Source organism: Bombyx mandarina, chromosome 01 (assembly GCF_030267445.1).
Source record: "Bombyx mandarina strain Sakado chromosome 01, ASM3026744v2".
Lineage (NCBI taxonomy): Eukaryota > Metazoa > Arthropoda > Insecta > Lepidoptera > Bombycidae > Bombyx > Bombyx mandarina.
This window is the reverse complement of record NC_143208.1, coordinates 5,923,580-5,951,204: the sequence shown is the minus strand read 5'-3', so window position 1 is coordinate 5,951,204 and position 27,625 is coordinate 5,923,580. Positions and strand designations below refer to the sequence as shown.

General features: G+C 33.6%; 2 protein-coding genes across 2 annotated transcripts; one reads left to right on the top strand and one right to left on the bottom strand.

Moving 5' to 3' along the window:
* The first annotated feature begins 228 nt into the window (after positions 1-228).
* On the top strand, positions 229-6,869 carry Syx6 (syntaxin 6). Its single transcript, XM_028176414.2, has 6 exons — positions 229-413; positions 1,972-2,141; positions 3,783-3,877; positions 3,974-4,287; positions 4,873-4,967; positions 5,603-6,869. Exons 1-6 carry the CDS (start codon positions 379-381, stop codon positions 5,677-5,679), a joined length of 786 nt encoding a protein of 261 aa, XP_028032215.1. The 5' UTR covers positions 229-378; the 3' UTR covers positions 5,680-6,869.
* A 644-nt stretch (positions 6,870-7,513) lies between these two features.
* LOC114244537 (uncharacterized) lies at positions 7,514-19,023 on the bottom strand. Its single transcript, XM_028176390.2, has 8 exons — positions 18,981-19,023; positions 18,815-18,885; positions 17,531-17,732; positions 13,575-13,768; positions 9,686-9,862; positions 9,324-9,350; positions 8,193-8,344; positions 7,514-7,801 (listed from the first exon to the last, which is right to left on the bottom strand). The coding sequence occupies exons 1-8, from the start codon at positions 19,021-19,023 to the stop codon at positions 7,666-7,668; spliced, it is 1,002 nt and encodes a 333-aa protein (XP_028032191.2). The 3' UTR covers positions 7,514-7,665.
* Between the last annotated feature and the right edge of the window lie 8,602 nt (positions 19,024-27,625).

Genomic DNA, 27,625 nt, shown 5'->3' with positions numbered 1-27,625 from the left:
GAACTCTGAAAGAAGGGAGGCAACGAGGTGGTAATAGATTGATAGTGTGGGGCTATTGTGGGGTGAATCTAAGCAAGGGTTTGTTGTGAGTTCTCCCGCCCCGAAATAAGTCCTCTGCGGTTGCGCACTGCAGAGCGTTTTGCCACTCTGCGCTGTTTGCATTTTACATGAGCGAGCAAGGGATAGAGAATAAGGCTTCATCGAGCGAGCTTTAAACAGGGTAGGTATCACACTCGATATTCTGTGGGTTGGTCGCCAAGCCGAGGTATTGTACGAGTGTAAGAGAGTGTGCATTTATGGTTAAATTTACAGTTTAAAATTTTAGAAAATCCACAATCACATGGTTCTTTTAAAATTTTTGTTTTATTTTTTGTTGACATGACTTTAGAAGATCCTTTCTACGTCGTTAAAGAGTAAGTGGAGTAAAGTAACTGTTCATTTATATTAATAGATGGCATTGCAGCTAGGGTAAGGTAATTGTTTCCAGTGGGTGGTGCTGAATATTACATGATACTGTGTAGCAAAAAGCAAAGGCTGAAGTGTGAAGTTAAGGTTTATATACGAATATTGATTTAATAATGAAAACGAATTTAGTATTGTGCATCTGTTTACTGTTAAAAATAAATGTAACACACTTTAAAATAATTAAGTGTCATTTGTGGACTATAATTAAGTAACATAAAAGTACGAAATCAACTCAATCTAGTCTAGTTTTACTTCTAAGACATCACCTAAAGTAATATCAGCTAAGAGGAGAAAAACTGACAAAGTACAGGTCTTGTTTATTCTTGTTTTTATAGCTTTTTAATAGCAAAATGAATAACTTTGTTTAAGAATGTGATGAGAAAGTTTTAAATTTTCATAGAAGATCCAATATTAATATTCTTATAATATATATACAGTATAATATTTATGAAACTTAAAAATTATAGGATTTAAATAAATTGAATATTTATTAAATTACAATTTTAAATATCGTTACAAAATGTCCTATTGCTATTGCACATCAAAATAGATACTTAGATTTTAATATTTTTTTTATTACATATTTGGGTGAACACACTAATTAACAACTCATTCAACTGTTATATTAAGTAATTGCTTTATTGATCTTCAAGTAGAAAGATCTTATGAGAAATAATAACATTTAACATTATGTATATGGCTATAGGATTATTATAAATAATTGTTGGATTAAATAGTAGGAATAGGAAGAATTAAATAGTAAATGGGCTCATACTTTGAGAACTATAATTTTTTATTGCCTTTGTAAAAAGACCGTATGGTCCACCTGATGGTAATTAACCTTCATAAGCTATGTACATGAGCAATGTCAAGGGCACAGCCAAACTGATGCCTAATTTTGAGGACACTTACATCTCGTTTGAAGAAAGACATGTCATAGCTGTCAGAAAACATGTTAGAGGGGGGTTCATTTCAAACTCAGCTACAGCAGTATGTTTCTAATGACCAAATTTTGATGTTACTCCCATGACTTGAAGGTTTTTGACATGCTCTCAAGAGCTTTTGCTTCAAATTCGGACAAGGAATGTTAAAAATTCAAATTCTTTGTTGATTGATGGATCAAATGATTGATTGAATGAAATTATTTGGTGAAATGTGATTAATTTTTACTGGTGGTAAGCGTCTTGTGAGTCCGCATGGGTAGGTACCACTGGTAGGTGATTCTGTTTGAAGGGTGGAGCAGCCTTTGTACTTTAAAATTAAGACATTAGAACTCATATCTCAAGTAACTACTTAACTCCAAGTGGGACATGAGCTTGTCCACCCAAGCAATAAATAATAAAATAAATAAATAAATGTAGTACTTAAGAACGAAATTAACTTTTCTTTTAGACATACACAATATTTCATGAGTTTTTCTTCTAAATATTTGTGAAACCCTATATATTTTGTATATGACATCAGCTTTCACTTACTATATTAACTTTTGGTACTTTTCTGACACAGTGAGGTGTTCAAAGCACTGAATAAGACTCGTGGTTTGTACCTACGCTGGCAGGAGATTTGTAAGACTCCAATAATTGCAAGTAGTCCAGAAGTAGAATGGACTTCGACTGAATTGAAAAATGCACTGCGCAGCATTGAATGGGATTTGGAAGATTTAGAAGATACAATAAATATCCTTTAAAATTATTTCATATTTTGTAAAATAGTGATGATGTTTGTTGTAGATGCTTTTTAAATTGATAAACTTATCAGTTAAATGTTAACAAAAACGTTCCATTAGATTTATTTGTGCTATCTCAAATTCCAACATTACTAATTTTCATGGTCCTTTATGTTTTGTTATTTGGAATTGCTTAATATATTATTTACGAATTACTCACCTTCATGTTAGCTTCTTAATTTTTTTTTTATTCTTTAGTTTGTCACATGACTCCACTTGCTGTTTAGTCATGGCAACAATTCATATATATCATATCACATTATGGTGGCAATCTGCCATCACCTGCTTGGTGACATGAAGTAGAGATTTAATAATGAGTGTCTCTCCCATCAAGCAGGAATGCATGAAAGCATTACAAACACAAGTAAGCAGTTCCCATTATAAATAATGCAGCATTCATATTAGAAGTATTTTTACTCTGAGAAAATTTACGCATCATCTTATCATTATTAGAATTCATTAATAAAATATCAATACAAGAGTACTTTTCTGTTAGGACATTCACATAATTCTGTATTAGTTACATGGATATTATGTTTATATCTTATTCTATATAGTCGATTAATCTAGATGAACAATGAAAAGTGGCAAGTTGCAATGTAATGAGATTTATTTAGACCCCGAAACAATTGGTAAACTGAAAATATAGCAGTCATAGGATAGAATAGGTCATTCACATTTGAACTAACAGGCATACATGCTAAGGATCTGTTTCGTGATCTTGCCCAAATTACACAGAATTTACCTAATATTTAAATTGATATCATCAAATAGCATGGCTTAAGTTCTTGGGTTTAAAGGGTCATTGATTTGTATGTATGTATACAATAATAACTGTGATAAATCTAGCATCTTGTCATAAAACAATTTCGTCCGGTGGTGGGTTCGTCACAAACTAATTTAGGAATAGAATAGAGAACAGTAACCTAGATCTTCTCTTACGTGAACTATATAAATGCGTCAAAATAACAAGATGCAAAGTGACATGATACAGTCCGCAAAAAGAACTCTGAAAGTACTGGTTTCCGTTCAATTAATTTTTGACATTATTTGCCCAACTCTAAAATCAAGTAAGCATAGTATATCTTCATCGATGTGTTAAGTTCGTCGTTGCATAGTTTTGTTTACAAAGGTTGGTAGTTCATTCTAGGCAAAAGCGCGCCAATGGTTCCGAAAATACTCGCGTAATCCTTAAAAAAGGAATCAACATATTTTTTTATTGCTCTTGTTTGTATTTATTAGTGATTTTCATTAATGTGCAGAATATATAGAGTGGGATAAAAGGCATGCAAATTATAGACATATATAGTTACAAGAATTTCTTTTCAAAATTCCACCGCAAGACACGACGAAAATGAAAACTTATTCTACAAAATATTTATTAATTGTTAGTTCATTAGTATGTTTTATTCAAACAGAAATTTAGTATAACAATGTTGAAGGATGTCTAATACAGAAAATTATTGACCAGTCGCAAGGGACCGTATAAAAATCACATTTCGTGAGTCGCAACATATCACCTTTCATTGCTTACATAAGTAACAGTGCGCAATTTGAGTAAAATATAAATTTCTTAACCACATACCTCCAAGTATTGTAGAGAAGAACTCTTCAAAATTCAAGATTGACAACAAAGAAATTTGTGATAGGCGAACCTTTATCGAAGCAACGAAGCAAGAAGTCAAGGTGTGAATAATATAAAAAAAAAACATTATTTGTTTATTGAACACCGGACAAAAATTACGAATAATTATGAATAACAAGTTTTTGTATATACCGCAGAACATGAAGAGCAAGATGAGCTTGAACCGCAATCGAGACAATGACGGAACCGCTCGGGAGCCTCTACTTGGTGACGACAGTCCAATGAACTTTGGCAACAATTGGACATCCACTCCGAAATACACTAAATATTCAAAACTAGCGAATCAAACCGATAGTCCCAATCGCTTCGATATTTATGACAATGATATTCTGTCTATGCAAGATAAGTTGTTGGGAAATCAGAATGAGCAGCTACAAGTCATTAGTGAGACGGTCGGTTCGCTCAAGACAGTTTCCAAGCAGATTGGTCTTGAACTCGACGAGCAAGCTGTGTGAGTACGCCTTTTCATAAAACTGGGTTTTGTCCACTTATCGAAATTTTAACCATAATTACTTACATCTTAAGACTTAGATTAATTTCTCCTCTGGGGAGGGTAGAAATTACTTATCTGCATATTTATCTTTGCATATTTATTGATTTAGATTCAAGAACATCGAATGATTTTAGTTGATACTACATACCCGATCCTGTAGACCGAATGGTAAACAGTCTACATCGCCCAAAACACGTCATTACGGATCCTCTCGATCCATTAATGATGCTTTTAGGTACTACAATCACCGGTCCACGTCGTCGTCGAACCCGTCGCTTGCGACAAAGGACTCTACGAACGAATTAACCCATAGACACAGCCGAGTCTGAGTTTCTCGCCGAATCTTCTCAGTGGGTCGCGTTTCCGATCCGGTGGTAGATTCTGCGAAGCACAGCTCTAGAGCCAGTATTAGCACCACTCTGGCTTGAGCCCGGTGAGCTCACCTACACGTTAGAGCGAGGCTGATATAGCCTCTCAAGGCTATCAGCATAGGTAGGAAAAAAAAGGAAAAAGTTGATATTATCAATCTTTAATATTTTGTAGAATGTTGGACGATTTGAATACGGATCTTGAAAACACAGATTCTAAATTAGATTCCACTCTTAAAAAAGTCGCGAAGCTGCTTCACATGAATAATGGTAAGTTATCGAGACTTTGTAGTATAAATGGATGCTTTTTACGTTCCATATATTTGTTTAGTCATTGAAATACGCTACGTTTTTATGATGAAACTATTTACCGATTAATCAGGTTGAGCGATGCTCCAACAAGCGAGGACGCGGTTTGTGGTTTATCTGTGCATTGTTTAAAGAACATTCTATTTAAAGAACAACCCTACTCTAATTTCTGTGAGAAAAATATCACTGAGTTTATTGTGAGAACTTCATTTTGTTCATTTACACGCAAGTAAAAAAATATGTAATTCTAAAATCGTTTTTTCCACCGGTTTGCTTTGTAGCTTGGTTACATTGCACAATATTTTCAAACATAGACTGTACACAACTTTAATCTGCTCAGTTAGAAAAAATACACGTAAATGACGTCATATGGGCCAAAATGTAAATGTTAAGCTAGCCGTAGATCGAGCGGGAATTTATAACTATTGCCCACACAGTAATGAAAACATGTGCTTATCATTGTTGTGATTTCAAGTAAAAATATTATTTGTAGGATCGTTTTAATTTGGTTAAAACCCCATAAAAGTACTTTTTAGATGGTTGCGTTACTGGTGTCATAAACAATAACAATAATAATGTTTTTTTTTTAATTCCAGACCGACGACAATGGTTCGCTATAATGATTCTTGTGGGACTAATATTTTTAGTTTTACTGTTATTTATAATTCTTTAAACAATATTGAATCAACAAATTAAGTTTGAGTAATTTTATTCATGTAGTTAAGTGAAAAATGTATTTTATTCTTGTATTAATCTATTTTATATTCACACACAGGCCTGCTTATTATGTGTTTATTTTTTAATGTGACAAGTTAATATATATTTATTTCTTATTTTTAACTTATTTGTCTAATAAAAATTTAGATTTAAATTCCATTTGGATCAAACTGGACCATATCAATTGTCGTAATGGAAGACAACCTTAACGGCACAGTGTGAAGCCGTTTTAGAATAATTTTAAAGTTGTGTGCTTTTTCATGTAATTTTAATGAATATTTATTATACAATTCTCGTACTTATCTTTATCAATTATTATTATTAAATTATTGTGTCACTTTTTGGTACCTATTTTAGAAGTTTTAATCAATACGGTTGTTCCATAAATATTGGTTTGCAGACCTGTGTTCTGTTCTAATATTTTTAAAAATCATTATTAAATCGTAAGTCAGCTAGATCATGTTTTGTTGCATATCGTTAAAAGATACGCCATTTTATAATAATAATAGGCAAATAGACAAAATTATTGTTATTACAGGGTTAAATGAGATAATAGTATTTTTGGGGTGAATATTCGATACAACGAACATGCCAAAATTATTGTAGAGAAACGAACAGACAACTGACCAAAGAAGTCGAAGTACGATACGTTTACAAGGTTGTACTATTTTGAAAATATTAATAAAAAAATATTGAGTGTTAGATAAATCTTATCGGAATGCACATTTTGTATTAGTTGTCTTAACCCTGCAATAATTATATTTTACCGACTTCCGACAGATAATAGAATATATTAGTCAAAATATTAGATGTAGTGTCTCGATTCTTAAAGGGATATGTTGGAAATGCCAATTAATTAAATTCTAAATGTCTTTCCATTATTATATAATTAATTAATGTAATTCTATTAGTTCCCAATGTAAAATTCTTATCTCGGTAAATGTCAAAGTAAAGAAAGGTGTACATTTGATTTTAGTGCCTATTTGACCATAATCGGGGGTTATTTTATAATTATTTGACAATTATAAATGTGTTTAGAAGTTTTTTTGGTAGAATAAATTCTTGCACGTCTTTTACAGTCATTGTATTATTACTTTTATTGTTGTCTTTTGTTTTAATTAGCAAATAAATGTTCGATAAATGAAACGTTTTCATTCGTGTCACACTGCCCTTAGTTTGAGAATTGAACAGGTCACTTGCTTAAAATAAATAACTGATTAAATCAGCAATAATCTTATGTCCATACTTTGCTCTTTCTCCTGCAATTATATACCTACTACATTTACGAAAGTAACTACAGAAAAACAGTTATTTGCATGTAATTATATGTATTTCCACGTTATTTTAAATATATTCAAAATCTAAAATAAGGTAGCAAAACTGTACCTAAAAATAAATAGGTAAGGACAAAATAGTTCAGTATCATTCTGTCTTCAGTTTGTAAACCTATTTTTTTATTTAGTAACTACGAGCTTTGAGGCTCTCTTAGTATATTTTTTAGACTCCCCTTTTTTGAAACGTCAAGAATATAATAAGAGCCTTAAATAACACGTTGGTTCGTAATAATAACTATGACAGATTTTTTTTAAATATCAGTTGGGAACCCTAGGCTTTCATAGGCCTCAGCCGGTTTCCAGCAGTGAACGGCTGCAGGTTGATGGTCACGAATATTTTTTGCACAGCACGGAATGGAACAAAAAAAATATTGTGCAAGAGGTCTTTAGTGAGCGCGTCGATTATCTGGATAGTTACAAGTCAAGCGGCCATCACTCAGAAATATACTATTCGTTTTTTATTTATTAATTTATTGATTTAAATGAACAGTGTGAACACAAAACCCTTTCATAATAGTATGAGTTCTTTTTTTCGGTGTGACAATTTAATTAATTAATTATATAATTAATATTATTATTAAATAGATAAATAAATGGCATTGCATTTTCTATTCGCTCGACGAGGAGTCCCCGTATATTTTGTCATACATTTCTGGAATGTAATCGTATTCTTCATTATTGATATCTTCATAGACTGACTTCTGTAGCATCGACCAATCTACACGAGTATCCATTTCAAATAAACTGAAAAAATAACAGTGTCTATTGAAAAGCAGAACAGGTGATTTAGGATTTTTTTCCTTAGTCTATATCGAATTATTATGTGTATTGCCGCTTAGGTATACTGGACATTTGTAACGTACCTAGTTTTTATTTCACTAAAAAAAAATTGGTTTGCCAAACTATCCTTGTGATTAATAACCAAAACGTAATCTGTGAATGGTAACACCAAGCTTTGTACTTTTTTATGAGCTGAGTGACTGATTTATAGTGAACACAGATTAATGTGTAATTAATTACTCGCTGGATATCTCCAGCTCCATTAAAAAACTGTATATATTCATGTTATTCATTATCTGCAATAATCTCACATTAATTTAATGTATTTGACCATCTGAAAGTCGTTTGATTTTACCTGCTCACACACGACATGTATTTCTTAAGGTATGCACTGGATAATAAGTGCATGACGTTACTGAATCCCGTGCAGTTGGTCCATTGTGCGTCGGGGGCCATTAACATGGCGACCATTCGCCCTTTGCATATTAAAGGGGCACCATACATACCCTGACAAAAAATAAAAATCACATGTTGCCTTGTTTTAACTGCAATCTGTAATAGCAGTTTAAGCATTAGCATAAATTACCGACCTAACTGTTCGATTTGCATAAGTATAACAATAAAGGTTATTTATGACTTTACCAACATTCTTTTCATGTCTCATTTAAGCGTCTCCCTTCAATCTCGAAAATTGAAGGGGGTACGGTCCTTATGTAATAAAATTGAGACTTCAACCTCATGACTCAAGATCAGTAGCGGTAGAGGATTCATGTTGTGATTATACCAATATCTAAATTCTGTAAAAAAGCAGCGATAGACTGAAAGTTTACAAAAAAGTGTAATCATAAGACATGCTCGCGTGGAAGAATTGTTTGGGTATCGTTTTGAATGATTACTATAAAATTAAAACTAAATAAACTTAATGACGGCCAATAAAGATAAAGCCGTTAAGTCGAAACGCTTAAAATTAGAACGAAAGAGACAACCGCACTTCGTGAAAGGGACAGTTGTAGTTCGGCCTGAAAATAGCATGTAAAAAGGTCGACATTGATGTTTCCTCTGTTAGTTCCTCCAAAACTGCGCATTTTTTTCGAATATAACCCGAGAATTTTTTTAGTTTTACTTTTTTTTACATAAAATTTGTTTGGATTTAAAGGATTCTATGAATCAATCACATACGGTGTATACATAAACAGATGTAAATTAATATCGGTTCATAAATTAAATAATATAAATCTAGCTTAAAAAGTAAAAAAACTCGTTTTCATAGCAAATTCAACTAAAATTACAATTTTTTTTGCTATATCCTGAGCCTTAAATCATGAGCTTGGTCAAGCCAGTTATACAATTATGTTTAAGTTAATCGACCGTTTTGAACTTATATTTATCAAGTTAGCTTGAAATATAACTTCATGACGTAGTTAAATAGACCATACAGGTCAAACTAATAAAAGCCTATTCAATATAGTTAATTTCGAACTCTTACGTGACACGGCTGAGCTGTTCTATCTGGCTAAAAAAGGAAAAACAAATTTTAGATACCAACTGATATTTTTCTATATAGTAAATGTATTGTATATTGATATATGTATATGAATTTAATTTTCTGTTACGAATTAGGTTAACGAGTGTTTAGATCGACAGTTTTTTTCAAATTTGAAAGAATACACTCTTAGCAAGCGGTCGTGGCCTGAAGGTTTAGGCGTCCGGTGTATTTGCATAGATCTATGCCGGTGTACAAATTACGTATACGATAAATATATATATTGCACTAATTTTAATTTTTTTTTTTAATTCAATCAAAATAAAATAAAAGTCATAAAAAATAAAAATATCTTAATATCTTACATCTCTAACGCAGATACACGCTGTCTTATCGAAGTATCCTAGGAAGCCCAAATTATTCAGAGCTTTTTGGAATTTGATTGTAAGCGTTTCACACCACTCGCTCTTCTTCACGATGTTCATGAACTGTACTCGTACATTCCTTTGTAAAAGGAATTTATGCGATGGATATATCTTGTCCTGAAATCAGAATACAACAATTATTTTCAATGAAACCTGAAAAATAAATGGAAATAAATTAGTTACAAAAAATATTATGTCTTAATTTGTTCTCATAATGTTATCTACCACAGAGCAGAGGCGGGTTATCCGTAACCCAAACTAAACACGTGCCTAGGGGCTTGTAGTTGCAAGGGGCGCGTGAGTTCAGAATTTTTAAATACATGAAGAAAATAATATATCGACGATTAAGAACTAAATGCCTGAACTAAATGTCCTGGTCTACTAAAGTCTACGGTTTGATGATACAACGTCATGATAATTGCAAAATAAAATTTATATTATTATTATGGCCGGTACAGGGGCGCCGATAAAGTGATTGCCTAGGGGGCTCTGGACCTTTAATCCACCACTGCCACAGAGACAAATACTAACGTTTTTTACTCCGTAATATTCATGAAAAATTTGTTAACGAGAATAATATTAACAGAATACTTTATTTCTAAATTATATATTCCATCTCATTCTAATTCTGGATTAAAGTAGTCCCAGGATTGATGGTGCTTTGTTCTGTTTAGGAATAAATTATAGATTACCTTCAAGATTCCTCAAAGCGGGCTTTTTGTGCTGATTTGCATTTTACTTCAAAATCAATTGCAATGGACTTAATTTCGTAACGTTTTCTCCTAGTATACCATTAGTAGCGGATATATAGTTTATTTATTGAGCTATCGAGGAATTTACGTGAGTCTATTTCCGTTGCACGATTAGATATCGGGCAGAAAATCGTCAATATGAATAAAACCATGTGAGCATAAGATGATATTTGTTAACTAAGATGTCCAGAACGAACTCAGGGCCCACTGATGAGCGGTTTTTGACATCTAAAGCAGAATATTGCTGCCCTCTTTAAAACATAGTTAAGATAGAATTCGAGGATTGTGAATTAAGCAGAATCATTAGTAAGGTTCTATAGTACCTAGATGGATGGCAGGATAGTCGATAGTAGAGAAGACCAGCTTTGCATACACTTGCTCGTAAATTATAATTAAAAGCCGGACGAGTCTTAGGCAGTGAACAGCATAGCGTCGTGTTAATTATCTATGACTTCACTGAGTTTCAATAGTAAAATCTTGTATTTTTAAAATTTACTCACAATAACGCTACATTGAGTGACTATTTGTCTACATTAGTCGTAATGAGACACATAACACAAAAGGTAGACCAGTTTCCGTCCGCTTGCGGTTTATTTGCACGCTTAAAAGGACTCTATGAATTCGCAAGAAGTTTTTACAGGTTCAGTTTATTTACTTAGTCTGGCCATAAATAGTGTTACAATTAAAAATAAACAAAATATTACATTTGAATTGGGAATCTGTCATTTTTATATGATTGCTCATTGAGTTTTCTCATTTTGGCGCCAATACATTATACAATATTTTGCGATATTGAAATGGAGTGGGGTGTTATAGAGAGCCGAATCGCTGTGATTGCATTACACAAAGTAGGTATGGAATGCAATTTTTAAAACTCTCCATACGCTTGGTATTAGTAAAATGTTTGTGTACCGGGCTATTAATAGGTGCGATGAGACCTCCTCTGTTTGTAACAGAAAAAGATCTGGCCGTCCACGTAGTGTTCGTACGAAAAAGGTGGTCAAAGCAGTAAGGGAAAGAATTCGAAGAAATCCTGTCCGAAAGCAAAAGATTTTATCTCGGGAGATGAAGATAGCACCTAGAATCATGTCGCGTATTTTAAAAGATGACTTAGGACTTGCAGCCTATAAGAGACGTACTGGTCATTTCTTAACTGATAATTTAAAAGAGAATAGGGTGGTAAAATCGAAACAACTACTGAAGCGGTACGCAAAGGGAGGTCATAGAAAAATTTTGTTTACGGATGAGAAATTTTTTGCAATTGAGCAACATTTTAACAAACAAAATGACCGTATTTATGCTCAAAGCTCTAAGGAAGCTTCTCAATTAGTCGACAGAGTGCAACGTGGGCACTATCCGACTTCAGTGATGGTTTGGTGGGGTATTAGCTATGAAGGAGTGACTTAGCCATACTTTTGTGAAAAAGGTATCAAAACATGGACACAAGTGTATCAAGATACTATTCTTGAGAAGGTAGTGAAGCTCCTTAACAACACCATGTTCAATAATCAAGAATGGTCCTTCCAGCAAGATTCGGCGCCAGGTTATAAAGCTCGGTCTATGCAGTCTTGGTTGGAAACGAACGTTTCGGACTTCATCAGAGCTGAAGACTGGCCGTCGTCTAGTCCCGATCTTAATCCACTGGATTATAATTTATGGTCAGTTTTAGAGAGTACGGCTTGCTCTAAACGCCATGATAATTTGGAGTCCCTAAAATAATCCGTACGATTGGCAGTGAAAATTTTTCCCATGGAAAGAGTGCGTGCTTCTATTGATAACTGGCCTCAACGTTTAAAGGACTGTATTGCAGCCAATGGAGACCACTTCGAATAAGCTTTTTATACTTTAAATTGTTTTATATTTATGTATTAAATTAACACACTGTAAAAGTAATAAATGTTATTTGCAATAGTTTCTTTTTTCTTCTTTGTCTCAGTATTTATGGCAAGACTAGGTATAGATGTCGTACTCGTGATATTTGCGAATCCATTACCTAAATATCTAAAGAAAACCTCTACTTGGTCCGTTACTGTGCACCAGTCGTTAATAAAGTTTGCCATAGTGTGTTAAATATTATAAAAATTATGAAGATAGAATTCTTAAAAAACTTCGAACCTTCTCATATCGGTCTTATAATAATTCCAAGTATTCATTATCTTTATACGACCGTAATTTATAAATGTATATATGATATGGATTTGCCAGTTCAACTGCGTATTATATATACATAATACATTTAAAAACATGAATTGTCACATTATTTTATCATTTCGTAAATTGACAACGTCTTCAAAATAGAATTCACTACTGTTTTGTGCACGTGCAGGGCATATGTTTGAACAGGAAATAAGTAACTGACTCTAGTATAAAGATTTTTAGAAAAGTATGCTGTCTGTATAAACACACAAATGGATAAAACACACAAAAAATATTGATAAAAAATCCGCCAACATTTTGTTTGGTGAATATTATTTATGAAGGCGACTGGTCTAGTGTGTAACCTGGAAGGTCACGAATTTAATTTAATAAATATAATCATTTGAGCATTTTTCTTTCACAGCATTTACAATGCATATTTGCATTGTGAATGAAGAAACAAATGTCGATTTAATCGCTATTTTTGTTAGCACCATCGAATTCTTTGTAAAACGGCATTTAAGTACGCCATTGCTAAATTGCATTTTGAAGCAGCAGTGACGATGTAAGACTACAAATAAATGGAGGCAGTACCGGCGAGACACAGATCGTTTCCATAATTATTATCTTATTTTTTGCTTAACACTAATCAGAAATTGCAAAAGCCTTTAGCTTGTTAGTTTAAAGCCTAATAAAACTAACAAAAAAAATGTAGGTCACATGCATAGCAAGCTAATAATATTATTATTATTATTTCAATGGTGATACCAATAACTAATGAAGACTGTCATTCATTCTACTAATATTGCAGAATAAGAGTCAAGGGGTATCAGTCATTTTATTGTCAAGTGTGTCGATCCTAACAAAGAATGTTTGTTATAAAATACACATTATTATATTTATGTGTGTGCACACATAGAAAAGATAATTGTGTTACTTACCCCTTTATAAAAAAAGTGCCAGCCCGGTACAAGACATTCTTCTTGCAATGTTAACTTTTCTTCCCCTTTGTAGTCGATGTCTAGGGCGCGCATTGGGATCTCAGTGAAGACATCCGGTACTTTTCGTTTCAGAATGAGAACAGCCGGAGACTTCTGCATGAGATAGCCACGATTTGATGACGACACATTTCGCACTGTTAAAATACAGAACATTCAAGTAGTGACACAAGTATTTACACGCAGACCCCGAATAACAAATTTAATATATTTAACAAAAATATTGAGCTTGAAAGAGAACAATCAGGGTCAGTAGTAACCAATAGACCACGGAATAGATAAATAAGGTTGGAATGGTAATGTAGGCGGGGCAAGCGTGCCACAGTTATGTTTCTACAATCATAACTCGACCGATCCTTTCATTCACCGCGTTTAGTGCGCTTCGGACTACTTTGGCGAACAGATCTCCGCTTTATAGTGCCGTGTTGTGCAATTATAACTTGTAAAACAAAAAATCAGACCTCAAGTATAGAGCGAGGAGGTATATCTTTCGATCGGTAAGTCGAAATTACCATTTAATTACAATATTATTTGTCTAAAACATAAAAATATACTGAGCATTATGAAATTCCAAACATTAACAATATTATTGCAGCAAGTTATAAATAGCATACATTGCGCGATGTGTACTCGCCCAATGAACGCAATGACCAAGTCAGCTTCCAATGTACTACATGCATTGCGTTCTCTACACTTCAATCTTTGAAATTTCGGCTTTTGCCCTGATTGGCCGTGGTGCAATTTGTCGATAGTGAGGTGACCATGTGGTGAAATAAAATAATCGACAGAATTCTCAACTATATTTACATTTGACATGGATAATTTTTGCATTATTTTATATTTAATTAATGATACCTAGTATATTCTTAGTGAGACGTATTTTGAGTAAAATAAATATGTATTATTATTATTGAATTATTATCATTAAATTAATGTGAAGGTATAATATAAAGGGACATGTAGACCTCTCATTTACGGGTATTTACTATATTGTCTAAGACGTATTAAAATCTAAGTAAAATGCTATTTGACTTATGCAGTAAATTAAAAAAATTAGGTTTCCTAAAGAACCTAACGCCAGGGAACAATGGATTGACGTGACAGGTAGAGGAAACTGGAGACGAAGACGAGTACTATTTGCTCTAAACATTTTACTGAAAATGATTTTACCATAAAAAAATCAGAATACACTTAGTTTTGAAAAATTCATTCGCAATTAATAGCAAGCGCCAACTGCTTAACAAATACGTTTTATTCCAGGGGCAGTGAGTATTTGTAATTAATAAAAGTAAAATAGTTTTTTTTTTTAATATTTATTTCATGTTTCATTTTCTCCATTCATTCATCAGATAATTTATCGATAAAGAATATCGATTTTATCAAGCACTAGCGTGTATGAACATTTTTATTGCCTTTTTGCGTGTGTGAGTGTGTATGCCTACGGGTGTTTTGTGCTAGTTTGCGAACGAATATCTGTCCTGAGATTTATGTGTGGGTGTTTTTGTTGTGTGCGAAATACTTGTAATCACAGTATGTGTATGTGTAGAAATTAAAATAGTGGGGATGAAGCGGCGACACTGGTTCTAATACAAAATTAGAGCAAAGGCCTTTCCAACCTTATTTATCTATTCCGTGCAATAGACCAACGACGCTATTTAAAATATACGATTGTTCATTGCTCTTCATTCGTTTTAGTTTTATTATTCGTATGAAACAGTAGGATGATTGGGTTCTTTCATTTTTTTTAAATGAAAGAGTGAACGATTAACCCAAATAAATACATCGCATCGTAAATTCCGCCACCCAATTTATCTGGTCTGATGAGGTCTATTGTATAGTATAACCGATGTCTCAGCTTTCAAGCCGGAACCCATGATTTAAATCTTAGTTACTTATTTCAATTGTATAAGCTTGCAGTTATTTGGTATGTCATTTAAGTATATTCTGATCGGAAACTTAACTCTACATAGGTAGGTAGGTAGGTAGACAAGTAGACTATACAATGTAACGTCGTATCAGTTGATCAGTACCCAGTTACAGTGCGCAATAAGCGTTGAGCTATTTTTGTCCTTTGACTTTGCCCAGAGTCCTCAACGTATGCGGAAGGTATTCTACCACACTGAGGATAACAGCAATCAATCACAATTTGCAATTGTGCTCGACACGGGACGTGTGATTCGATTTCCCTGTCTATTATAGACTCACCATATACTGATTTAAAAATAAGTCAACTGGTCAAGATATTTCCAGGGAATAATTTAATATTTGAGGTCCTTTTTTATGTATTTTCAAACCAAAAAATACATTCTCACTTCAAAATAATAAAGAAGGTTACATTTTACAGAGTTTACATATATGTAGATAGTTACGATGATGAGTTTTGTGTACTCTGTTTTTAATCTATTTCAGGCTTTCATCAACCGGTCGCTGAGCGGAATACGCATGCTTTGAGAAATCAGACACTTGTGGAGGATTTTATAAATAGTTTCCTACACCTACAGACATGGCATTTTCAAAAAGACACTATAACACTATAGATTTATAAATATATTTTTCTGTATATTATAACCAAAAAACATGAATTGTATTTTTTTTTTCAGAATGGAAATAATTTTGAAATCGGCAACATTGCCCCAATAGAAAACTGTATTAAAGACCATTAACTAAACTGAAACTTATCATAGATACGTCTTTTAAGACAGTAAAAAATAAAATGTGTGTCTAGTTAATTATGTTTTTTTAAGAAGATGAGGGGTGGTATTTGTGGCGGGTAGCCTTACCAATTTTAACCAGGACAAATGGACGAGCATGGGCTCAGCCAGGGCTATTTCAAGTTAACCTCCTTAGGTCCTTTTATATATATCGTCATGACTTTAGAAATGTGGTCAGTCCTTTATAACTCGACACGTGTTAGATTGGTTCCAGGGACAGTGCGATTAAATGAGTTAGAACAAACACATGCAAATTTTTTGCTTGAGAAATTGCAACATTTCATAAGAGATTTACATTTCGACATGTTAATTTTTAATATTTAAAACCTCCAGTTTTTCATAACTTTATCCAAATTAACAAGTCAACTGGTAGTGAAGGTCTATTTTTTTAATAGTATCTTTGTAGAAGGTTGCCTGGGATATTAGACAAGCTCTCTCTATTTGACTCTAATTTTTCATTTTTATAACTAGTTTTAAGGTAAAATTATTATAAGTATACCTAAGTATAATACTCGTATAGCCGGTATAAGTATTTATAACTAAAATATTTTAATAATTAGATATTTGTATGTATATAATGATATGATGCTACACAGAGGTAGCGTATTCATTTTATGGTAAAATAGTTTAACTTAAACAGTAATATGTATTTATTTACTCCTGCTTGTAGAGTTTTTTTTTTAAGCTGTATTTGTATGATAAACGTGAACAACGGATCCATGTGATTCATTTAACGTAACGTTTTTTTCATATTATTATGTAAAAAAACGTACATATTACTTAAGTGAGTTTTTGTTTTTACCAAAGGGAAATGAAGTAAAAATTATTGTGGAAGGAATAATTAATAATAACATGACTGAATTTTGCACATTGATTAAAATAAAAAGTATGCACAAAATAAATAAATGGTAAAATGGCCGTGAATTAACAGAGAAAAAAATATACAGAAGCAATTGATATTAATCAATGAATCAGGGCTGGTGACGTGACCACGTTTATTTTATGTGATACTCTATGTTTTTTTAATTTCTTTATTCATGAATTTATTGGCTGCAGAGAGCAGATATTTTATTTTAATACTTAAATATTTTAATTTAAATTATTCCACTCAGCATGTATTCCAGTGTAACTAACGCCTGGGCAACTTCAAATTACTCACCGAGCAACTCGATTCCATCGTATACTCACAGTTTGGTATTATGACTTTAGAAACTTGTACTCTGATGCCTTTTCTGGGGTGGCGATATGTTGCTCCTACTACTACATTTATGGATCGTGTGTCCCTCACCGGAGACACAGGGCTGGTCACACACACAGCAGCGGAAATCACAGCTGTTCTAGATACTAGGCTTCCCACACAAAGCCCTCGATGACGTGACGGAAAATATACCTGTTTTTGTAAGATATTTATAGGAAGATTTTTATAGAAATTTCATTATATAGGGAATATTGAACTTTTCGAAAACTAATACAGTCAAACCTGGGTAAGTGAGAACTGGATAAGTAAGAAAACTCTATAAGTGAGAGTAATAGCAAGGACCCGTCATTTTAAGCTCCCAAAACCTCTATTAGCGAGAAACAGAAACATCTGTAAGAGAGAGTCGTTTTTCCTCATGGACCTCCGTAAGTGAGACTGCTACCTATCCTATACCTCTATAAGCGACAGCCGAGCTTTATTTATTTATTTATATTATTTAGGAGGAACAAATTACAAATTTAACATCTGCTATTTTATGACTCATTTTTAACTTTCGTGGAACTTCCTATCATTGTTTTTGTATTGTTTTCTCGTGAATATTGAACCTATTCCATTTCGTGGAACTAAATAACGTTGTTATTTTATCGTATTCTTTTATCGCATTATTTTCGAATGGACACGTGTGCCTGTGTACCGTCCTGTTTGTCGGACTTACTCAGTTTATCGTTAATCAATTGCGAAGGAAAGTTCTGTTCTGCATCATGTAAAAACAGAAAATTAAAGTACTGTCATTAAAGTCATAAACTTAAAATAGTGAATGCATTTTAATGCGGAAAATCGCGAATCGAAATTCAGAGGGAGCATTAGCGAGAAACTCGGGTTAGTGAGAAACCTCTTATAAGCGAGAATGAGATTGTGCTCCCTTGAACTCTCTCTTATCCACGTTTGACTGTATTCGGAAACGACGTCAGTCGCAATAAAAAATCAAATGAAAACGCTTAAAGTTTCAGCATTTGTGTATTACAAGCATACGTCCAACATTGAGGAAAGCCACAATGAAATGTCGTAAACTTTTTACAGTGCTGCATCATAATTCCTAAAAAGGCGATCGAACATATGGTCCACTTGATATTATGTAGTTAATATAGAATGTAATTTGAAATTGAAATATAGTAGTCAGCAATACTAGGATACAAGCAAAACGGGTGTCTACAAAGCCTATAGTATATATTATAATTATATTAAATAATTATATTATACTCTTAAGAACTTACCAAAAATGGTAACGATCCGAATACTGGTTTAAAAGGTTGCCTTCCACCACAAAGTGTTGCAAGGCAAACTACTAAAATTAGAGACAATTTGTTGTTTTTAGTACTTATTAAATAAATGTCATGAAATTTTATTTTATCTTATATCAATACATTTTAATAAATATACCTATTATAATATCCAACCAAATCTTTGTTCTCGAATTCCACATGTTTGAGAACGATTGGAATAATTAAAATGTTACAATTATTGCAGTAACGGTTCGTTAAATAATTTTCTATAACATCGTACTTTTTAATCGTAGGCAACTATCGACCGTCCGTGGCTTCGCTTGTCTATTTTTCTTAGTGTCTACATTATTGTGTGTTAGCTTTGGATAAGATAGTCTATACTAATATTATAAAGAGGAAAGATTTGTTTGTTTGTTTGTTTTGAATAGGCTTTGAAACTACTGAACCGATTTGAAAAATTCTTTCACTGTTTAGGAGCTCCAGTATTTCCGAGTGACATAGGCTATGTTATTTATTGAAAAAAGTTAGGGATCATTACTAAAACTCCAATAATGTAACCCAAGGTGTAAGAAAATCACCTAAAATATTCTTTACATCGCGTGCCCTGCGAAAACTATTGATGAAAGAATAAAGTAATCTATACTTCTATACTAATATTATAAAGAGGAAAGATTTGTTTGTTTGTTTGTTTGTTTTGAATAGGCTTTAAAACTACTGAACCGATTTGAAAAATTCTTTCACTGTTTTGGATCTCCAGTATTTCCGAGTGACATAGGCTATAATATTTTTTGAAAAAAGTTAGAGATCCTTACTAAAACTCCAATAATGTAACCCAAGGTGTAAAAAAATCACCTAAAATATTCTTTACATCGCATGCCTTGCGAAAACTATTTACAATAGAATAAAGTAATCTATACTAATATTATAAAGAGGAAAGATTTGTTTGTTTGTTTGTTTCGAATAGGCTTCCAAACTACTGAACCGATTTGAAAAATTCTTTCACTGTTTAGGAGCTACAGTATTTCCGAGTGACATAGGCTATAATATTTTTTGAAAAAAGTTAGGGATCTTTACTAAAACTCCAATAATGTAACCCAAGGTGTAAGAAAATCATCTAAAATATTCTTTACATCGCGTGCCCTGCGAAAACTATTGATCTATACTCTATACTTAATATTATAAAGAGGAAAGATTTGTTTGTTTGTTTGTTTCGAATAGGCTCCGAAACTACTGGACCGATTTGAAAAATTCTTTTTCCATTAGAAGCCGACATTGTCCCTGATGAACATAGGCTACTTTTTTTTCTTTTTTTTTTTTCTTTCATGTGTTTTTTAAAGTTTCCGAAGCGAAGCGAGGGCGGGTCGCTAGTAGTCTATATGTAGTAAGTACTATTGAATATTAGAATGAAATTAGAATTGATAATATTAGAATATATATTAAAAATATGGGAATGGCTTCGCATTTGTATCATGGAAGTTTTCAATATTCAAGTTAATTATTTTGTGATGATAGAGCTTAAAAATATTATAACGAAAATTGGTTTGAGCAGATACGTATTCAACATAACCTTTTTTTTTGTGGTTCGAAACGCGTCGTTTCGAGATCTGTTATAAATTATTTTTAAGTACGTACAATTTTAACGGTGACTGTTACTTGTAAAACAGTATTATGGAGCAGTTTAATAACTAGCTAAACATTTTGTTCTAGGTCTCCTCCTCCATCTTGAAGGAATAATCACCGGGGCATGAGAGAGCACTTTCTTCTCCGTGCCAACACATCGAGCCAAGGACCGGGTTGGATGTCTCGCCGAAGCGTTTCTGGTCCCCTTTGTATGTAATGAAACCGGCGGTAAAGCTTGTTGTGAGATCATATGATTTCAGAAAACATAGTAAAAAGTTATGACGCCGTACAGGTCAGCTCCAACGTAGCACTCGTAGATGCCTTTTTTATTTCTTAGATGGATGGACGGGTTCATTTTCTCAGTCGTTTGCACTTTTGGTAGAGTGGTCGTGGTTATCAGTTCGGGTGTGCTTTATAAGACTTCGCCATACCTCGCGTACCGCGGCCCTTCTTCTACAATTGTTGACGGGACTCTTTAGAGCTGCCTTTATTTGGTCGGTTCATTATAACGGTGATCTGCGGCGCGGTCTTGTTCCCTCTTCATACCCTGCACCACAAGGCGCTCCACTTAGTTTAACAGTACAACGACTGCTGCACATTTCTAAGCCGAAATGAATTACTGCTTTACTGCAGAAATATTCAGGCTGATGGTGCCTGCCAGGCCAGTGAAAAACGCAATACCACCTTTATATATATTTCTACTGCACAGAGACATAATGTGATTTTATATTATTCCAATGGAATTTTCCGAACTTATATCGCAAACAGTGCAACGATATATATGTACATACGTTATAATACTGCCTTTGGGGCGGTTATTACGTATTACGCCTATTTAATGCGTAAGGCGGACAATCGAATTCGGTGCCCGTAATGTTAAGTGATGATTACGTGCTACTCATTCGTCGAGTCGTCGTGGCCTAAAGGATAAAGACGTCCGGTGCACTCGTTCACCATTGAGCGATGCAACGGTGTTCGAATCCCAGGCGGGTACCAATTTCTCTAATAAAAGACGTACTCGACAAATGTTCACGACTGACTTCCACCGTGAAGGAATAATATCGTGTAATAAAAATCAAACCCGCAAAATTATAATGTGCGTAATTACCGCTGGTAGGACCGCTTGTGAGTACGCGCGGGAAGGTACCACCACCTTACCCATTTCTGCCGTGAAGCAGTAATGCGTTTCGGTTTGAAGGGTGGGGCAGCCGTTGTAACTATACTTGAGACCTTAGAACTGATATCTCAAGGTGGGTGGCGCGTTTACGTTGGAGATGTCTATGGGCTTCAGTAACCACTTAACACCAGGTGGACTGTGAGCTCGTCCACCCATTTAAGCAATAAAAATAAAAAAAAGATAAAAGATTGAAATCTCAACCATATTGAAAAACTAACTGTCCTACTGTTTAAGCTATAACTTAAATATAAACACACCAGAAAGGCCGTTGTCTGCTCATCTTCGCCGATCAACTTCTTTTAATAGCGTTGACCTAATTCGGTTTTGGACGATTTCGATTTTCAGGACTGATTTGGTATTTTGAACCATTTTTATGAACAGTTAAAGCGCTGTTTAATTGAGATTAGAAATCGGCATAGCACGGGCTCATCGACTTAGTGATGTTTTATATTGTGCACTTTTCGTAAGTAGGGTAGACTAATGGCTGAGACGCTTGGTTGTAGCTGTTGTTTTAAAATTAACGCTTCATGATTCAAGTTGGGTGGTGGTATTCACATACTAAATATCATAGGTCCCGACCATTTGACACGAGGTTAGGAGTGTACAAAGACGCGCAAATTAAAAAAATGTCGAATTCAGATTCAACTTTTAATATAATTCCTTTTTTTCGCTAATCGCCTTTTTTATTTTAGTATTATTTCGTCGCATAGCTCCAGAAAGTTGAAAAAGACTATTATTAATTTTAGTCAAATAGAGTCTCAACCATGTTAAGTATTCAGTTAAATATAAGGTATTTCCGTATGATTAATTACATATCGTCTTTTCGCATTAAAACTGTATAATCTCAAAACTTACTAATTTTACAGGAGAGTGTTTTAAGGGCTTAACATGTGATATTTTGATACTAATCATCTTTGCAACATTTTTTATTTTTATTTTTTACCAGTTACATTATCTGTCTTTTAAAGTAAGACAAAATTATGTGTGAATTTTGTTAAGAGTAGGTAGTCAAAACATAGGTGAACTAAAAAACAAAAAAAAACTAAAACGCTCTATTGACAGTATTTATGAGAAAAATACTGATGATACCAAATTATTCCGCATATTAAATCAATTTTGAATATTTTTGGAAATTGTACATTTTAAATGCGAAAAGACGATATGTTGTAAATAATTAGAAGATATTAGTTATCAGTGCTGTCAAATGTAAATGATTACCGTGACCTCTGTTTATCAGTTATCGGAAGATACACCTTCCTGTCGTTCTAATATTAAGTATCAGTTACAGGATGACGTAGTACATGATAATAGCGTTGGTGACGTGCTTTATTTTAGGGATCGTTATTCAATATGTACCTACTTCGACATCATATTATACCCAATACTTTAGACAAATTTACATTCGCAGTCTATTGTTTAAATATAAGGTTTTAAAATGAGATTTATTAGGGTGCGATCGTTGTAAAAGGTAGCGGTGCTTTGACTGACATGTTGATGCAGCGGTTGGCATTTCTCATTGTTAGGCCAATAGTCGGTCCGATACACATTCGTCTGACATTCATATTTGTAATAGGTACATTCGTATTTTGTTCTGTATCTGAGCATGTAATATACATCTATATATGTAATAAAGTATGCATGTGTGTATAAATGTTCACCTAAAACTCTTTTTTATTTTTCCCACCTATGCTACATGATAGCCTTGAGAGGGTATATCAGCGTTACCCTAGGGCAGCGATCGGGGAATCGGGGTAAATTACCCCAAATGGGGTAAAATGAAGTTTTGAGGAGTAAAAATTAAATCTTTTGTGAGTAAAAAGTATATATTGAAGTGAAACTTCTTTAGAATCGTTGTGATTTCAAACTCGATGAAACGAAATGAAACGAAAGGAAAAAATGTTTTTTTTTTTCAAATTCAAAATTATCATGTGGGCTATATATGAAAGATGCTAAAAAGAAGTGATTTCGTTTTTTTTTGTTCCTCGCCATGGGGTAATATCAATTTACACAAAAATATTTTGGGGTAATAATTAAAAAAGTTCCCCGACCGCTGCCCTAGGGTGTAGGTGAGCTCACGGGGCTCGAACCGGGAGTGTTCCTAACACTGGCCCTAGCAAGGGCAGTGCTTCACAGAATCTACCACCGGATCGGAAATGAAACTCAGTCGGCTGTGTCTGTCTGTTAACTAAAAACTAAAACTCGATATCCGTTAGCCCTATCGGAAACTTTGTACGCAAATAATGGATGACATCACCACTCTCGCGAAAATAATTACGTTAGTCCCGGATAGGTGGCGCTGGCACAAATGATTTGTAAACTGAAAATTATTGCTTTTCACATGGTCAATTGTACGTCGACAAATTTATCTGTTGTTGCTCAAAAGGGTAAAACTAAAATTATTTTATACAAAAGTGTTATAGAATAACCAAAATCATAAATAATAAAATTATGTCTTATTAAATATTAAGACAAGGTAATATTATATTATAGATTACTTTATTCTATCGTAAATAGTTTTCGCAAGGCATGCGATGTAAAGAATATTTTAGGTGACTTTTTTACACCTTGGGTTATATTATTGGAGTTTTAGTAAGGACCCCTAATTAAAAAAAAAGGAATATAGCCTATGTCACTCGGAAATACTGTAGCTCCTAAACAGTGAAAGAATTTTTCAAATCGATTCAGTACTTTGGAAGCCTATTCGAAACATACAAACAAACAAATCTTTCCTCTTTATTAGTATTTGTATAGATATAGATATAAATATATATAATATGTCTTAATATTGCAAATTCAAGATTGGATGATTACGTTTTACTTATTACTCTAATGGGTAGAACGAACTCACAATCCACATTGTGTTAAGTGGTTACTCGAGGACGTGGACATTACAACAAGAAATAAAATTAAAATTACACTTTGGGAAACGAGGTTTCAATCTCAATTACATAAAGCCGCTTTCAGACTATGCTATAATATAATAGCATATAGTATATAGCTCATAGCACAACAATATCGCACACCATACATTGTTATGGACACGTCCACACTGTACTGTACCATATACATATTATTGGATACGCACAGGCTGCTATACTATATAGCACTATAGTATAGCGTAGTCTGAAAGCAGCTTTATAAAAAGGTTGTCTTATCCCTCAAAATAGAACATATTATGATTACGTCACGGTAGGAATAGGCAGCATTAGGAACCATTTTGGTACACACCCTTGAATGTAATGTATAATGTTATCAAATGTCTTTCATTGCGTACATGACTTTTAATTAATGGTATGAAAAGTATACAAACTTTAGGAAAAACAACCCAGTTCCAATTTAGTATATACATAAATACATTATAGCTAGTTGGGCGTCCATGCTTAGTTAACTGAAAAAAAATTGTCGTAGTTATGAGAGAAACTCATGGCCAAAACTAAAAACAAAAAGACTTAGAAAGAAAAGATCCGATCCGATTCCGATCTTTTTTAGGTCTAGTCCAGAATTTGTTCTGTTTTTGTTTAATTATTTAGATATTAATGGTACTAGTTTAAAAGAACTTGACTTTAAAAAAAATATAAATTTTATTATGTATAATTTATAATCATTTTGCAAAGCAAGTACCTACCGTAGGTACATTATAAAACGGCAAAATGCATTATTTTATTAGACAGCAAAACTGTCTATTTGAAAGGATATCCGGCCATTAGAGGGAAAACAATAAATCTTAGCTAGCCACCGATGAAAGATAGCGCGGGGAGAGAGGGTCACGAGTATGCGTACAGGACTGAATGTGGGTGCTGTCGGGTGCAAGAAGCAGATCAATAGGCGGGCGACCAAGGCAGGGGTGGAGAGCGCGGTGCGGTGCGCGGCGCATCGTTAAACCACTCTCGACCCGTTCGCAGCCCCGGCATCACGCTCCAACGACCCATCTTACCCGATAGTTGACATAATATCCATCAAGTAGCGCTCTCCGCTGAACATCATGGAGGTGAGTTCAACTTTCTTTCGTTTCGTCAATATTTCTCCAATTAGTAACACGATGTTATCAGAATCGCCATTGAAATTTTTATTCGGTGCTTAATCATTTTAACATTTCTTTATTCGATGATTTATATTAAATAAATTCAATTGTTGAAATGTGAAATGTGTAGGTATTCGGATATTTTTAAAACGCACCCAGCACTATAATGCGTCATACATAATGCGTTGATAATTTATTTCATGTATTTCTATATCGATCTTGTATTATTTATTACAAACAAAATTGCTTTATGACGCTCGTAAGTAGATCTAAAGCAGAAGAAAAAAACATCTCTTTTTTGATTCATATTATAAATACAGTGGGAACAATTGGGCTTTATTGGGCAAGTTAATACGTTAGTTTGATGCGGTCGACATATTAGTCTGTACAGTCAGTAAAATAACAACATATTAAGAGAAGCACAGCTTATTTTTCTCTTGTATGGGATTACCCCATCTGGTTTCAAGCCATACCGGATGCCGAATAGCGACGAGATTGGACGGAGTTTTTTGTTTCAAAGAACTTTTGACAACGCAACAGAGATCCCCCTTAGATTAAATTGTCGAAGCATTGTGAAGTAATTTTTTATGAGAATGAGTTTGTTAAGTTTTTTTTTTTAATTTTTAGGCATAGGATTATAGTAAAGCTTGAAAAAAGTTATCCTATTAAATTTCGAAAGCAAAACCTGTAACTAAATACAGTGGTTTTTTTTTTGCACCACAATGTATTTAAGTACAAAACTGAAGTTTTTCTATGGGACAGCTTTTACGAACCTTGCTGAAAAAAAAACAGCCTTGGATGGAAAAAGACAACAAATAAAAATTTATAAATGCACCAAAGTCCCTACCATATCTAGTAAAGTACAATAAATTAGGAGCACTATTTGATCCCATGCACCCACTGTATGAAACGCATTGAATGTTTGTAGAACCATCAACCAAGCACATATCTGTTTTGCGTATACATATTGTCTATTTCTGTCTGCTTTAAAATTTTGTGTTATTTTTTAATTTAGTCACCGTCTTAACTTATTGTGTTACGTATAAATAAGTTAACCAATTAAACTATTGTAACATACTGAAACGTATGCAAGCTTACATATATACATTTATGTAAACATACATGAAATAAAATACCAATACAATTAAAATGTAAAAAATGCTTATTTCTTCTTCTGTTTCGAGAATTTTAGAAAATAAAACAGATTGTAATCCAAACACCGCTATTGTCTATTGTCTTATTGACATTATTATGTAGATACATTATTAGACTGTCAGCGACGAGCCAATAAGGGGATAATAAGAATACGGAATTTTTTACAGGTTTCATGTGAAAATCATGTGTACTTATGAAGAATTGTGGTTGTTTTTTTTTTGTAATCTACTAATTGATTGCGGATCAGCTTATCTATGATATCTATGATTAGTAAGGAAACCCATTTGCAGAAGTGGCTCGCGCCCCTTCATACCCCATCCTGCGGACCGAATGGTAAACAGTCGACATGGCCCTAAACATGTGATTTTGGATCCTCCCGATCCATTAACGGTGCTTCTAGATACCTCAAGCACCGGTCACTGTTCTCGTCGAACCCATCGCTTGCGAAGAAGGGTTCGGCGAGTAAACTAACCCACAGACACAGCCCACTGAGTTTCTCGCCGGATCGTCTCGGTGGGTCGCGTGGTAGATTCTACGAAGCACTGCTCTCGCTAGGGCCAGTGCTAGCATCGTTACTAGATTAGAGCCCTGTGAGCTCACCGACTCGTTCGGTGAATCTAATATAACCCCTTGAGGTTACTAGAGTAGGTAAAAAACAAAAACGACCCTACTTTACTGCGTTGATGGCATTTTATTAATTTATAGTTTTATTCTAAAAATATACTAATATCTTAAATAAAATATATCGAAACGCGATGTCCTTTGTTATACCTTAAATTCATAAGCTCTCCGCCAAAGAAGATCAATTTGTTTGTAAAAACCAGATAAA

What these genes read in the sequence shown, in the direction of transcription:
- Syx6 (XM_028176414.2), top strand. Translation starts at nt 379, where the DNA reads ATGACTTTAGAAGATCCTTTCTACGTCGTTAAAGA. An exon ending in CAACGAAGCAAGAAGTCAAG is followed by an intron (nt 3,878 to 3,973) that starts GTGTGAATAATA and finishes TATATACCGCAG; the next exon opens with AACATGAAGAGCAAGATGAG. An exon ending in GAACTCGACGAGCAAGCTGT is followed by an intron (nt 4,288 to 4,872) that starts GTGAGTACGCCT and finishes AATATTTTGTAG; the next exon opens with AATGTTGGACGATTTGAATA.
- LOC114244537 (XM_028176390.2), bottom strand. Translation starts at nt 19,023, where the DNA reads ATGTGGAATTCGAGAACAAAGATTTGGTTGGATATTATAATAG. An exon ending in TAAAGTCATAATACCAAACT is followed by an intron (nt 13,769 to 17,530) that starts GTGAGTATACGA and finishes GTATTTTAACAG; the next exon opens with TGCGAAATGTGTCGTCATCA. An exon ending in GAACAGCTCAGCCGTGTCAC is followed by an intron (nt 8,345 to 9,323) that starts GTAAGAGTTCGA and finishes ATTTTTTGTCAG; the next exon opens with GGTATGTATGGTGCCCCTTT.